The sequence below is a fragment of the Syngnathus leptorhynchus genome, chromosome 15 (genome assembly GCF_054491065.1).
Source record: "Syngnathus leptorhynchus isolate UIUO chromosome 15, UIUO_Slep, whole genome shotgun sequence".
NCBI lineage: Eukaryota > Metazoa > Chordata > Actinopteri > Syngnathiformes > Syngnathidae > Syngnathus > Syngnathus leptorhynchus.
Window position 1 is genome coordinate 7,512,245 of NC_141209.1, and position 15,253 is coordinate 7,527,497.

Genomic DNA, 15,253 nt, shown 5'->3' on the forward strand with positions numbered 1-15,253 from the left:
TATTTGATTTTGCTGATTAAAGGCAGATCAAAGTCAAAGCAAGACTAGAGGAGACAGCTTGGAGGATTTCAAAGTCAATAATAATATAGAAACTGTTCCGTTGTAATGAGACGAATATACCTTTTTTTCAATCTCACAACATCTCGATTTGTATTAAGTTAATCAACCGCGACAAATACAGGTCACCGATGTGCAAGATCAAAATAAAACTATAAAAACTCAGATTTACCAGTTTTATGATAGACAAACAGACAGACAATTCTGGAAATAAAATAGCTTTTTTTGTTTGAGTGTAATGATATTAATTCACATTATCATAAAAATGTTGGGGGTTTTTTTTTTTACATTTCAGAGCATTTCCACCATTATACCTAAGTACTAGTTTCCTCTACATCCTTATGTTTAGGGCCTCTTCATCAATCTGGTAACAAAGTCATTTCTTTGCAAGTCTCTGTGCAATGCCGTAGGGAACATGACAGGCCACGGTGCCAAGCTCGGTCGCCCCTTCCACGTGAAACATCTGGTCGTCAAAGAAAAGGTGCGGCCTGATCTTCTCTAGCATGGGACCTTTGGGTGCTCCTGCTAGAAAGAGCGCCTCATCAATCTCCAAACCCCACGACCGAAGCGTTTTTAAGGCTCTGGTACCGGAACTGGCGGCACTGCGAGCCGTGACCAAGTAGGTGCGGATAGGGCAGTCCATGCGTAGGCCCTTGTCAAAAAACTTCCTTTGTAGTTTTCCCAAAGCCTCCAGGAATCCCTTCAGTGGGCCCTGCAGCAAGATGGAAGAGAATAAATTTGAATTGTTTAAAATCATACCGTATAGGGATCTGCCATTCTAAATTGCTTTCATTATTTTTAGTATCTAATCATGACCTTCTCGCAGGAATCAAATATAGTTTTATTGTGACTGCCACCATTTTGAGTATCCAAATATGGTTCCTTTCTTCTGCAACAAATGTCCACAAATCGCATTCTATTTGTACTTAAGAACCGTTCACTGAGTGTATATTTTACATGGTCCAGAGGCTTGTTCTCGTGAGCCTTCTCGTGCTCAAAGAACTTGTCCAGTCCGTGGGCCTTGAAAATGCGTTCCGACTCATCTGAGAAAAGGACAGCGTCTCCGTCAAAGGCAACGCGAAGCTGAGTGTCCGACACTTCTTTCATCTTCTCCGGGGTGAACATGGTGGCTGCTGCAATACCTAACACACAAACCGTTATAACCTTTATTGAATTCAAACCGTTATATTACGGTATCCAAGTAAAATACAGTGATTCCTCGCTACTTTGCGTTTCGTTTATCACGGCTTCACTACATCACAATTTTTTTTTTCCAAATTAAAAAAACATTTAAAAGTCAAAATAAAACTTCTAAATTGAGGAAACATGTCTAACCTTGAGGACAATGTAGTATTTCACGGGTTAGCACGATCTTTCCGCTGACTCGTTAGCCTGCCCAGTACTTCTTGTCGGTGACCGTACTTAGCGGATTTCTGCGATAAACGAGGGATTACTGTACTACTTCTATGGCTTTGCACGGACCTTCTTCCAATGCTTCTCGCACCTTGGCGGAATCAGCAGAAAGGTACAAGTTTGTGTGGTAGGCTTTCAAGTAACCAATAGGACTGTTTCCTCCAGTCATGCAGAAGCGCTCGATCAATAATTCTGAAAGAGAATCAAAGAGAAACGTAGAAAAGACAAAGTGTCATGATCTGTGTTTTGGTTGACTTTTACATTGAATTTTGTTTCATTTCATCCTATGTGTGGTTTTTCCTGAATCTCTTGTTTTTGGGAATGTGGGTGGCAAAACGTAGAAAAGACAAAACTTTTGCATGTTTTGGTTGAATTTACTTTCAATTCACCCTATGCATGTTTTTTCCTGAATCTCTTGTTCATGTCTTGTTTTTTGGAATGTGCGTGGCATAAGGTGCATTACCGCCACCTACTGTGCAACGGTGTTGTTCAGAATATTGTTCATGCCTTGTCAGGTTTTTATTTCCACTTGTTCTAATCAGACCTGTCTCATGTATCAACCAATCAGATCCCTCCAACCAATCATGTCTTGTTCAAGTGTTACTCATTGTCGCCTGCGTTTGCCTGTTTTTAATTATCTTCTGTGTTGGGTAGTAAGGCTTTTTTTAAATTATAAAAAACATGTTGTTGTTTTTTTAAAACTTGTAGAATGAGACTTTTCATTAAAAAAAAGACCATGTATACTAAGGATTTTTTATTTAAAAAATAATGACCATGTATAGTAAGGCTTTTTTAAAGACCATGTATAGTAAGGCTTTTTTTAAAATGAAAAAATGACCATGTATATATATAGTAAGGCTTTCAAAAAAAAAAAAAAAAAAGAGCATGAAGAATCAATTCCATCTTGCCTGCTCACAAAACACCTACACCATCAGCAACTTGACTATGTGGGCAATGTCTGCGTTGGATCATCCTTTTTCTTGTTGCTCTCTGAGTATTCCAGTGCTTGTTACTTTGAATCTCGTTTTTGGACTTCAACTAAGTATTGTTTGTTTGTTAAGTATTTTTTATTGTTATTTGAAACCTGTTTGCCTATTTTCTGTACATTTTATTTTAGAACTGTACATATGTACCCCTTAGCTCCTTGCACTTAGTTTCTCCACATTTTACACAAGCCCACAACTGTAACATGTTGGAAGCTGTGCATTTTTCTCCACTCTGCTTGATCACACCAGTGATGGCTGTGGCGGTCCGCAACTCTCTTGGGGAGCATTATTTGGTCATGAGAAAGAGCCCTTTAAAAAAACAGCAAACTGGGAACTGGACAGCAAGAGGGACTTAAATAAACCCAAAAAAAAAACGTTTTCACTATAGGATGAGAATCTACATCCTTTTGTTTTCTTCTTCCATAAATGTCAACACAGGATGCTAGGGTGTGACTTCCTGCAAAGACTGGGTCATGGCATCAGAGTGAAAGGAAGCTAAGCAAGGAAGCAAATGTCATTTGTGCCCCAGAAACATTACAGACAAATAATTTTAAATGAAAAGTTGTTACTCACGATGATGATTGATGGTGTTGATGAGGCGGAGGCCCACGTATGCGTGGTTGTTTGTTACGAGTACCACGTCAAACAGCTCCTCGCTCTGTGGGTAAAGATCCCGTAGTCGGCTGTTGACAGCTTCCAGAGCCTGGGAACAAGACCAAGTGCGCATTCAAGATGGAAATATATAAACCTCCTGAATACTCAGGGGAGATGCACGTGTGTGTTTGTTCGTTAATCCTTATTTTTCTTCACCACCCTCAGATGTACAAAGCGTGTTAAAACGCTGCGGGGGCGGGTTAATGACACATTTTGTGGCATACTGAAATATTTTTGATGGTTGAAGTGTTACAACATATCATTCTATGTCATATGGCGATTTAATTTCTACCTCCCACTATTGAACTGTACTATACTGGGCTCTCTCTGACCTTGACGAAGGAGAAGGCAGGGCCAGGACTGAAAGGCTCACTTTCATGCTCCAGCTGGTACTTGAGATACTCCTCCATGCCTTGCCGCTCGTAGATCTGCTGCTCACGTTCCACGCTGAAGAGCACCCGCGACGACACAGCGATGGTGATAGCGTTCTCAGGTTTGGGCTGAGTGACGACAGAGTACGTGAGTTGGTTTCTGAGTCGACAACGGCACGGTTGGCAGAAGTTCTCGCTCTGAAATGTACTTTAGTGTCGAAGTAAAAATACATTTTGTCAAGCAGATACGACATTATTCACTAGTAGTAAATATCTGAGTTATTTGTAGTCAAATCCTTTTTTTTTTTATTCTTAGGATGTATGAGTTACGGTATTAAATTTAAATGAATCATTGCAATCAGTGTCCTCAGACCATTTGAGTTGAACTAACTCATCGGGTTTGAGTGGAGCACTTCCCGCTATGGCCGAATTTGTTGTTACCGAGCTGGCAGTGACAAGGTGACAGTGATTCAAAACATTTCATCCCTCTGCAAGGGCACATACCACAATGCCTGCAAACATTGATTTGATTTCTTGACTTAGAGTTTGGTTAAGTCAAGTCAAGTTTATTTGTATAGCCCTAAATCACAAGCGGTCTCACATAGGGCTTCACATAGAAAAACAATTGCAAGGAAAAACTAAAAAAAAAAACCTTTGGTTGAAAGAAAACTTCGCCATTTGAGTTGAGTTGGTTGATTAGGTTGGTGTAAATAAGAAAATAAAAATAGGTACAATAAAAAACTTTTATTTATCCATTATTGACAGTTTATCAATGCCAAATGTGTAACCGAGATGATGCGATGCATCTTGCAAGCAATGTAGCTTGTACTTTTTGATGTGGATGCATCCACAGGTTGCGCAATGGAGTCTAGGAAAATCAATCAACACTGAAAGCATACTCACTGGTTGAAGCTTCCGAGTCGGAGTAGAGGGGTTCCCAAGTCTCTTGTTATCCTCCCAGCTGCTATTTGCTCCATTTGGGTTGTGTCCAATGACCTTGGAAGTTTCACCATTGTTTAAATTCATTTTGGGAATAAATGGTTTTCCTTGCGTCCTTTGTTGTCTTCCCACTAAAGTGCTGTCTCACTCATGCACAAGAACAATTTGAGTAGAGTGCACGCAGCATAGAGGATCAATCAGACTGCAGCAGCACGGCTGAACACTCTGGAAAAGGAAGCATACCAAGAGATGTGCCCTGGTTTAAGGAGAAGCTACATTCATGTTGACAGTTCTTCTTACCCGCAGCATTGCGCTTGTTCTTTTTCAGATCTTCTATGCTTCTGTTTCCTCTCTCTTCCCAACTATTGGCGTGGAGTCAATTGGCATCCTCCCCCTTGTTTTAACCCTTTCAGTGTTGTGCTGCATTCCCTGGAGCAGCAGAGCATCTGACTGAGTGTGACAGTCGCTTGTTGCATGACTGAATGGATGTCGCAGTGTATTGTGACAACAATGTTTCACATTCTTAGATGTTGATTTGATATGTTTACATGAAGATATTTTTGTATATATGTTTAAAAAAAATCTTAAAGATAGCATGTTCCTAATATGCGTTTTGATTTTTCTACCACGACAAACTGCTGCTCAGCAGTGTGGGAAATTGAGTCCTCTATGCATGATTTACTCCCTTCCCTTCGGCTCTTTTTTTTTGTTTCACCTCTTATTATGTGAGCCCCTCCAGGATGTTGCCACCAAAGCAGCACTCGGTGTTGCCAGGCAACAACCAAAGACTAAGTGGGAGGGACCATTGGAAGGGACACCCACTTCCAGGATCTGGTCGTACATGGGAACAGCATTCACTGGCCATTACATGATAGTGATGTGCATTCCTGTTCTTTTAAGTGAACTGAATCTTTAGAATCAGTTCACTCAAAAGAATCGTTCAAACGAATCGTTCAACAAATCGTCCCCCCGACACACACACACACACTGATCCTTTTTTTATTTTTTTTTTATTTTTTTTATTTATGAATCAAATCAACAAAAATCATGATCAACGCTTCACGGAAAGTGAAAAGTGCCACACCCGCCCTCACTTTCTGATTGGCTGTTTGATCTGTGACGTCACTCGGACATCCATTAGGTACACCGCCATTTTCAAGTGTACCTAATCACAGGCCGCTTCATTAGGGAAAAATCATGGTTAAATCTTAAATGAAAGTGAAAAGTGCCACACCCGCCCTCACCCCCACTTTCTGATTGGCTGTTTGATCTGTGACGTCACTCGGACACTCCATTAGGTACACCGCATTTTCAAGTGTACCTAATCACAGGCCACTTCATTAGGGAAAAATCATTGTCAAACCTTAAATGAAAGTGAAAAGTGCCACACCCGAACAACCCCCCACTTTCTGATTGGCTGTTTGATCTGTGACGTCACTCGGACACTCCATTAGGTACGCCGCCATTTTCAGGTATTCTTAATTACAGGCCACTTTATTAGGGAAAAATCATGGTCAAAACTTAAATGAAAGTGAAAAGTGCCACACCCGAACAACCCCCCACTTTCTGATTGGCTGTTTGATCTGTGACGTCACTCGGACACTCCGTTAGGTACGCCGCCATTTTCAGGTATTATTAATTACAGGCCACTTCATTAGGGAAAAATCATGGTCAAAACTTAAATGAAAGTGAAAAGTGCCACACCCGAACAACCCCCCACTTTCTGATTGGCTGTTTGATCTGTGACGTCACTCGGACACTCCATTAGGTACGCCGCCATTTTCAGGTATTATTAATTACAGGCCACTTCATTAGGGAAAAATCATGGTCAAAACTTAAATGAAAGTGAAAAGTGCCACACCCAAACAACCCCCCACTTTCTGATTGGCTGTTTGATCTGTGACGTCACTCGGACACTCCATTAGGTACGCCGCCATTTTCAGGTATTATTAATTACAGGCCACTTCATTAGGGAAAAATCATGGTCAAAACTTAAATGAAAGTGAAAAGTGCCACACCCGAACAACCCCCCACTTTCTGATTGGCTGTTTGATCTGTGACGTCACTCGGACACTCCATTAGGTACGCCGCCATTTTCAGGTATTATTAATTACAGGCCACTTCATTAGGGAAAAATCATGGTCAAAACTTAAATGAAAGTGAAAAGTGCCACACCCAAACAACCCCCCACTTTCTGATTGGCTGTTTGATCTGTGACGTCACTCGGACACTCCATTAGGTACGCCGCCATTTTCAGGTATTATTAATTACAGGCCACTTCATTAGGGAAAAATCATGGTCAAAACTTAAATGAAAGTGAAAAGTGCCACACCCGAACAACCCCCCACTTTCTGATTGGCTGTTTGATCTGTGACGTCACTCGGACACTCCATTAGGTACGCCGCCATTTTCAGGTATTATTAATTACAGGCCACTTCATTAGGGAAAAATCATGGTCAAAACTTAAATGAAAGTGAAAAGTGCCACACCCAAACAACCCCCCACTTTCTGATTGGCTGTTTGATCTGTGACGTCACTCGGACACTCCATTAGGTACGCCGCCATTTTCAGGTATTATTAATTACAGGCCACTTCATTAGGGAAAAATCATGGTCAAAACTTAAATGAAAGTGAAAAGTGCCACACCCGAACAACCCCCCACTTTCTGATTGGCTGTTTGATCTGTGACGTCACTCGGACACTCCATTAGGTACGCCGCCATTTTCAGGTATTATTAATTACAGGCCACTTCATTAGGGAAAAATCATGGTCAAAACTTAAATGAAAGTGAAAAGTGCCACACCCAAACAACCCCCCACTTTCTGATTGGCTGTTTGATCTGTGACGTCACTCGGACACTCCATTAGGTACGCCGCCATTTTCAGGTATTATTAATTACAGGCCACTTCATTAGGGAAAAATCATGGTCAAAACTTAAATGAAAGTGAAAAGTGCCACACCCGAACAACCCCCCACTTTCTGATTGGCTGTTTGATCTGTGACGTCACTCGGACACTCCATTAGGTACGCCGCCATTTTCAGGTATTATTAATTACAGGCCACTTCATTAGGGAAAAATCATGGTCAAAACTTAAATGAAAGTGAAAAGTGCCACACCCAAACAACCCCCCACTTTCTGATTGGCTGTTTGATCTGTGACGTCACTCGGACACTCCATTAGGTACGCCGCCATTTTCAGGTATTATTAATTACAGGCCACTTCATTAGGGAAAAATCATGGTCAAAACTTAAATGAAAGTGAAAAGTGCCACACCCAAACAACCCCCCAATTTCTGATTGGCTGTTTGATCTGTGACGTCACTCGGACACTCCATTAGGTACGCCGCCATTTTCAGGTATTATTAATTACAGGCCACTTCATTAGGGAAAAATCATGGTCAAAACTTAAATGAAAGTGAAAAGTGCCACACCCGAACAACCCCCCACTTTCTGATTGGCTGTTTGATCTGTGACGTCACTCGGACACTCCATTAGGTACGCCGCCATTTTCAGGTATTATTAATTACAGGCCACTTCATTAGGGAAAAATCATGGTCAAAACTTAAATGAAAGTGAAAAGTGCCACACCCAAACAACCCCCCACTTTCTGATTGGCTGTTTGATCTGTGACGTCACTCGGACACTCCATTAGGTGCGCCGCCATTTTCAGGTATTATTAATTACAGGCCACTTCATTAGGGAAAAATCATGGTCAAAACTTAAATGAAAGTGAAAAGTGCCACACCCGAACAACCCCCCACTTTCTGATTGGCTGTTTGATCTGTGACGTCACTCGGACACTCCATTAGGTACGCCGCCATTTTCAGGTATTATTAATTACAGGCCACTTCATTAGGGAAAAATCATGGTCAAAACTTAAATGAAAGTGAAAAGTGCCACACCCAAACAACCCCCCACTTTCTGATTGGCTGTTTGATCTGTGACGTCACTCGGACACTCCATTAGGTACGCCGCCATTTTCAGGTATTATTAATTACAGGCCACTTCATTAGGGAAAAATCATGGTCAAAACTTAAATGAAAGTGAAAAGTGCCACACCCGAACAACCCCCCACTTTCTGATTGGCTGTTTGATCTGTGACGTCACTCGGACACTCCATTAGGTACGCCGCCATTTTCAGGTATTATTAATTACAGGCCACTTCATTAGGGAAAAATCATGGTCAAAACTTAAATGAAAGTGAAAAGTGCCACACCCAAACAACCCCCCACTTTCTGATTGGCTGTTTGATCTGTGACGTCACTCGGACACTCCATTAGGTACGCCGCCATTTTCAGGTATTATTAATTACAGGCCACTTCATTAGGGAAAAATCATGGTCAAAACTTAAATGAAAGTGAAAAGTGCCACACCCGAACAACCCCCCACTTTCTGATTGGCTGTTTGATCTGTGACGTCACTCGGACACTCCATTAGGTACGCCGCCATTTTCAGGTATTATTAATTACAGGCCACTTCATTAGGGAAAAATCATGGTCAAAACTTAAATGAAAGTGAAAAGTGCCACACCCAAACAACCCCCCACTTTCTGATTGGCTGTTTGATCTGTGACGTCACTCGGACACTCCATTAGGTACGCCGCCATTTTCAGGTATTATTAATTACAGGCCACTTCATTAGGGAAAAATCATGGTCAAAACTTAAATGAAAGTGAAAAGTGCCACACCCGAACAACCCCCCACTTTCTGATTGGCTGTTTGATCTGTGACGTCACTCGGACACTCCATTAGGTACGCCGCCATTTTCAGGTATTATTAATTACAGGCCACTTCATTAGGGAAAAATCATGGTCAAAACTTAAATGAAAGTGAAAAGTGCCACACCCAAACAACCCCCCACTTTCTGATTGGCTGTTTGATCTGTGACGTCACTCGGACACTCCATTAGGTACGCCGCCATTTTCAGGTATTATTAATTACAGGCCACTTCATTAGGGAAAAATCATGGTCAAAACTTAAATGAAAGTGAAAAGTGCCACACCCGAACAACCCCCCACTTTCTGATTGGCTGTTTGATCTGTGACGTCACTCGGACACTCCATTAGGTACGCCGCCATTTTCAGGTATTATTAATTACAGGCCACTTCATTAGGGAAAAATCATGGTCAAAACTTAAATGAAAGTGAAAAGTGCCACACCCGAACAACCCCCCACTTTCTGATTGGCTGTTTGATCTGTGACGTCACTCGGACACTCCATTAGGTACGCCGCCATTTTCAGGTATTATTAATTACAGGCCACTTCATTAGGGAAAAATCATGGTCAAAACTTAAATGAAAGTGAAAAGTGCCACACCCAAACAACCCCCCACTTTCTGATTGGCTGTTTGATCTGTGACGTCACTCGGACACTCCATTAGGTACGCCGCCATTTTCAGGTATTATTAATTACAGGCCACTTCATTAGGGAAAAATCATGGTCAAAACTTAAATGAAAGTGAAAAGTGCCACACCCGAACAACCCCCCACTTTCTGATTGGCTGTTTGATCTGTGACGTCACTCGGACACTCCATTAGGTACGCCGCCATTTTCAGGTATTATTAATTACAGGCCACTTCATTAGGGAAAAATCATGGTCAAAACTTAAATGAAAGTGAAAAGTGCCACACCCAAACAACCCCCCAATTTCTGATTGGCTGTTTGATCTGTGACGTCACTCGGACACTCCATTAGGTACGCCGCCATTTTCAGGTATTATTAATTACAGGCCACTTCATTAGGGAAAAATCATGGTCAAAACTTAAATGAAAGTGAAAAGTGCCACACCCGAACAACCCCCCACTTTCTGATTGGCTGTTTGATCTGTGACGTCACTCGGACACTCCATTAGGTACGCCGCCATTTTCAGGTATTATTAATTACAGGCCACTTCATTAGGGAAAAATCATGGTCAAAACTTAAATGAAAGTGAAAAGTGCCACACCCAAACAACCCCCCACTTTCTGATTGGCTGTTTGATCTGTGACGTCACTCGGACACTCCATTAGGTACGCCGCCATTTTCAGGTATTATTAATTACAGGCCACTTCATTAGGGAAAAATCATGGTCAAAACTTAAATGAAAGTGAAAAGTGCCACACCCGAACAACCCCCCACTTTCTGATTGGCTGTTTGATCTGTGACGTCACTCGGACACTCCATTAGGTACGCCGCCATTTTCAGGTATTATTAATTACAGGCCACTTCATTAGGGAAAAATCATGGTCAAAACTTAAATGAAAGTGAAAAGTGCCACACCCAAACAACCCCCCACTTTCTGATTGGCTGTTTGATCTGTGACGTCACTCGGACACTCCATTAGGTACGCCGCCATTTTCAGGTATTATTAATTACAGGCCACTTCATTAGGGAAAAATCATGGTCAAAACTTAAATGAAAGTGAAAAGTGCCACACCCGAACAACCCCCCACTTTCTGATTGGCTGTTTGATCTGTGACGTCACTCGGACACTCCATTAGGTACGCCGCCATTTTCAGGTATTATTAATTACAGGCCACTTCATTAGGGAAAAATCATGGTCAAAACTTAAATGAAAGTGAAAAGTGCCACACCCAAACAACCCCCCACTTTCTGATTGGCTGTTTGATCTGTGACGTCACTCGGACACTCCATTAGGTACGCCGCCATTTTCAGGTATTATTAATTACAGGCCACTTCATTAGGGAAAAATCATGGTCAAAACTTAAATGAAAGTGAAAAGTGCCACACCCGAACAACCCCCCACTTTCTGATTGGCTGTTTGATCTGTGACGTCACTCGGACACTCCATTAGGTACGCCGCCATTTTCAGGTATTATTAATTACAGGCCACTTCATTAGGGAAAAATCATGGTCAAAACTTAAATGAAAGTGAAAAGTGCCACACCCGAACAACCCCCCACTTTCTGATTGGCTGTTTGATCTGTGACGTCACTCGGACACTCCATTAGGTACGCCGCCATTTTCAGGTATTATTAATTACAGGCCACTTCATTAGGGAAAAATCATGGTCAAAACTTAAATGAAAGTGAAAAGTGCCACACCCAAACAACCCCCCACTTTCTGATTGGCTGTTTGATCTGTGACGTCACTCGGACACTCCATTAGGTACGCCGCCATTTTCAGGTATTATTAATTACAGGCCACTTCATTAGGGAAAAATCATGGTCAAAACTTAAATGAAAGTGAAAAGTGCCACACCCGAACAACCCCCCACTTTCTGATTGGCTGTTTGATCTGTGACGTCACTCGGACACTCCATTAGGTACGCCGCCATTTTCAGGTATTATTAATTACAGGCCACTTCATTAGGGAAAAATCATGGTCAAAACTTAAATGAAAGTGAAAAGTGCCACACCCAAACAACCCCCCACTTTCTGATTGGCTGTTTGATCTGTGACGTCACTCGGACACTCCATTAGGTACGCCGCCATTTTCAGGTATTATTAATTACAGGCCACTTCATTAGGGAAAAATCATGGTCAAAACTTAAATGAAAGTGAAAAGTGCCACACCCGAACAACCCCCCACTTTCTGATTGGCTGTTTGATCTGTGACGTCACTCGGACACTCCATTAGGTACGCCGCCATTTTCAGGTATTATTAATTACAGGCCACTTCATTAGGGAAAAATCATGGTCAAAACTTAAATGAAAGTGAAAAGTGCCACACCCAAACAACCCCCCACTTTCTGATTGGCTGTTTGATCTGTGACGTCACTCGGACACTCCATTAGGTACGCCGCCATTTTCAGGTATTATTAATTACAGGCCACTTCATTAGGGAAAAATCATGGTCAAAACTTAAATGAAAGTGAAAAGTGCCACACCCGAACAACCCCCCACTTTCTGATTGGCTGTTTGATCTGTGACGTCACTCGGACACTCCATTAGGTACGCCGCCATTTTCAGGTATTATTAATTACAGGCCACTTCATTAGGGAAAAATCATGGTCAAAACTTAAATGAAAGTGAAAAGTGCCACACCCAAACAACCCCCCACTTTCTGATTGGCTGTTTGATCTGTGACGTCACTCGGACACTCCATTAGGTACGCCGCCATTTTCAGGTTTTATTAATTACAGGCCACTTCATTAGGGAAAAATCATGGTCAAAACTTAAATGAAAGTGAAAAGTGCCACACCCGAACAACCCCCCACTTTCTGATTGGCTGTTTGATCTGTGACGTCACTCGGACACTCCATTAGGTACGCCGCCATTTTCAGGTATTATTAATTACAGGCCACTTCATTAGGGAAAAATCATGGTCAAAACTTAAATGAAAGTGAAAAGTGCCACACCCGAACAACCCCCCACTTTCTGATTGGCTGTTTGATCTGTGACGTCACTCGGACACTCCATTAGGTACACCGCCATTTTCAGGTGTTCTAATAACAGGCCACTTGATTAGGGAAAAATCATGGTCAAACCTTAAATGAAAGTGAAAAGTGCCACACCCGCCCTCACCCCCACTTTCTGATTGGCTGTTGGATATGTGACGTCACTTGGTCACTCCATTAGGTACACCGCCATTTTCAGGTGTTCCTAATAACAGGCCACTTCATTAGGGATAAAATCATGAAAAGTGCCACACCCACCCTCACCCCCACTTTCTGATTGGCTGTTGGATCTGTGACGTCCTCTGGCACACTCTATTAGGTACACCGCCATTTTCAGGTTCGTTCAACGAAGATTCAGAAGATTCACGAGTGAGTGACAGACAGCGTTGCTGCAATGCCAGCCGACACGTTATGCCGACATTGTTTTAATATTGTATTTGTAGGATTGTAGTTGATGGTGTTAATCTACCGAATGTGTTTGTGTTTAAATAAAAGGTTGAAAAAAAATAATCAGTTGTGCCGACATTTGTCATTTTGGGGGACACCAACTCATATAACAATGTAAAACATACATATTGACATTTTTATATTATACATATAAACTTATATAAATATGTGTTATAAAAACAACAAAAACAAGAAATAAAACATCAGACAAGTTTAAAATAAATGTTTATTAAAATAATAATCATCATAATTATAATAATAAGATAAAATAATCTTCGTTTTGTTTTACGGCGAGGTGGCACTAGCTTCAATGTGCATTACCGACACCTACTGCTTGAAGTCATATGAACTGAAAAAAGAATGAATCACTTTAGAAAGTGATTCGTTCACTGAAAAGATCCGTTCTTTTGAACGAATCGTTTACTCACGAGCCAAGACTATTACTTTAGGTAGACCTGAACAAGCCAGTGACTTAGGAGAAGACTTCAGATCATTGTGGTTGATGCGGTTCCTGTATTGGTGCACCTGAACATCTAGCATCAAACAAAGAAACAGACACACATGAAACAAAGATTAAAGTATAAAATGTGCTTTGAAACTATTAAACGTATTACAGTATAACTTAACTACAAACCAATTTAGAGCAGTACCAGGACGACTTGTGTCGATGATGCTGAGCAGACATCTTTGTAGAGACTCAAGGATGAACAGATGCTTTATTCATTTATCCATCTGTCACAAATGGGCCTGGAATCAAGCTGACAGAGCATTTTTTACATCAGGGTAATTGTGAATATGAAGCAGTAAAATCACACAACTTTTCATGTATTGCTCAGAATATGCAATTTTATGCTTTGTTTGTCACACGGCTCAATAAAAACAGTTAGCAAATGGTACTTTTGCAACACCAACCTCTCGCCCACACCACTTTGTCTTAGGTCCTTGTTCTGATGCCAGAAATTGTCATGCTTATCTTTCCTTTGCTTATATTTTTGTTGTCCCTTGCTCTTACAATACATGTTTAAATGTATTTGTATGTTTTTAACAGTGTGTTGAAAGGCCTAAAAGGAGCAAGAAAATAAAAAAAGGTATGTGCTTTAAGATGTCTCAGACAACCACTAGAGAGCAGTAGAGGACAAGCGAGTCTGTCTGGTGCTGTTCTGACCTTAAGGTCATTCCTTCTGCAGTCAGAAATACATGTATATATATATATATATATATATATATATATATATATATATATATATATATATATATATATATATATATATATATATATATATATGTATGTCTGTCTGTCTATCTATCTATCTATCTATCTATCTATCTATCTATCTATCTATCTATCTATCTATCTATCTATCTATCTATCTATCTATTTTTTTATTTTTTTTATTTGTGTGCGTCTGTCTGGTGCTGTTCTGACCTTAAGGTCATTCCTTCTGCAGTCAGAAATATCTATCTATCTATCTATCTATCTATCTATCTATCTATCTATCTATCTATCTATCTATCTATCTATCTATCTATCTATCTATCTATCTATCTATCTATCTATCTATCTATCTATCTATCTATCTATCTATCTATCTATCTATCTATCTATCTATCTATCTATCTATCTATCTATCTATCTATCTATCTATCTATTTTTTATTTTATTTATTTGTGTGCGGTTGTCAGTCCGTGTCTCTCTCTCGGTCTCTGTATCTGTCTGTCTGTCTGTCTGTCTGTTTGTTTATTTGTTGAAATGAGACCCGTACTTAAATCAAGCTTGCGCCTTTGTGTTGTGCTTGCAAGGCTGAAGACCAGAGAGGGTTAACAGGAGACAGTTAGGGAGGTTTTACAGGAGACAGTTGGGCCGCACCCACTGAGCTGATTTAAATAACGCCGGCATTTTGGCGCGAGACTAAGGAGCCAGACCACGCCCCTCGCTCTGCAACCTGGGTGGCGGGAAATACTAGCCCAAAATATAACACACACACACACACAGAAGAGCCTGCTCTCATGGCTCTACTTTACCTGCACTGGAAACATTGCGCGGTAGAA

The 15,253-nt window shown here is 41.0% G+C and overlaps 1 protein-coding gene across 3 annotated transcripts; it reads right to left on the bottom strand.

The window, feature by feature from the left end:
* Window positions 1–148: 148 nt before the first annotated feature.
* Window positions 149–4,775, bottom strand: LOC147045458 (cytosolic 5'-nucleotidase 1A-like). Of its 3 annotated transcripts, none has more exons than XM_085931971.1 (7): window positions 4,721–4,775; window positions 4,385–4,645; window positions 3,443–3,610; window positions 3,030–3,159; window positions 1,540–1,662; window positions 1,015–1,199; window positions 149–769 (listed from the first exon to the last, which is right to left on the bottom strand). In XM_085931971.1, exons 2-7 carry the CDS (start codon window positions 4,505–4,507, stop codon window positions 434–436), a joined length of 1,065 nt encoding a protein of 354 aa, XP_085788097.1. In that variant the 5' UTR covers window positions 4,508–4,645; window positions 4,721–4,775; the 3' UTR covers window positions 149–433. The 3 variants fall into 3 exon arrangements, with proteins under 3 accessions (XP_085788097.1, XP_085788099.1, XP_085788098.1); XM_085931973.1 differs by having other exon boundaries at window positions 4,385–4,477; window positions 4,721–4,767; XM_085931972.1 differs by lacking the exon at window positions 4,721–4,775 and having other exon boundaries at window positions 4,385–4,699.
* Between the last annotated feature and the right edge of the window lie 10,478 nt (window positions 4,776–15,253).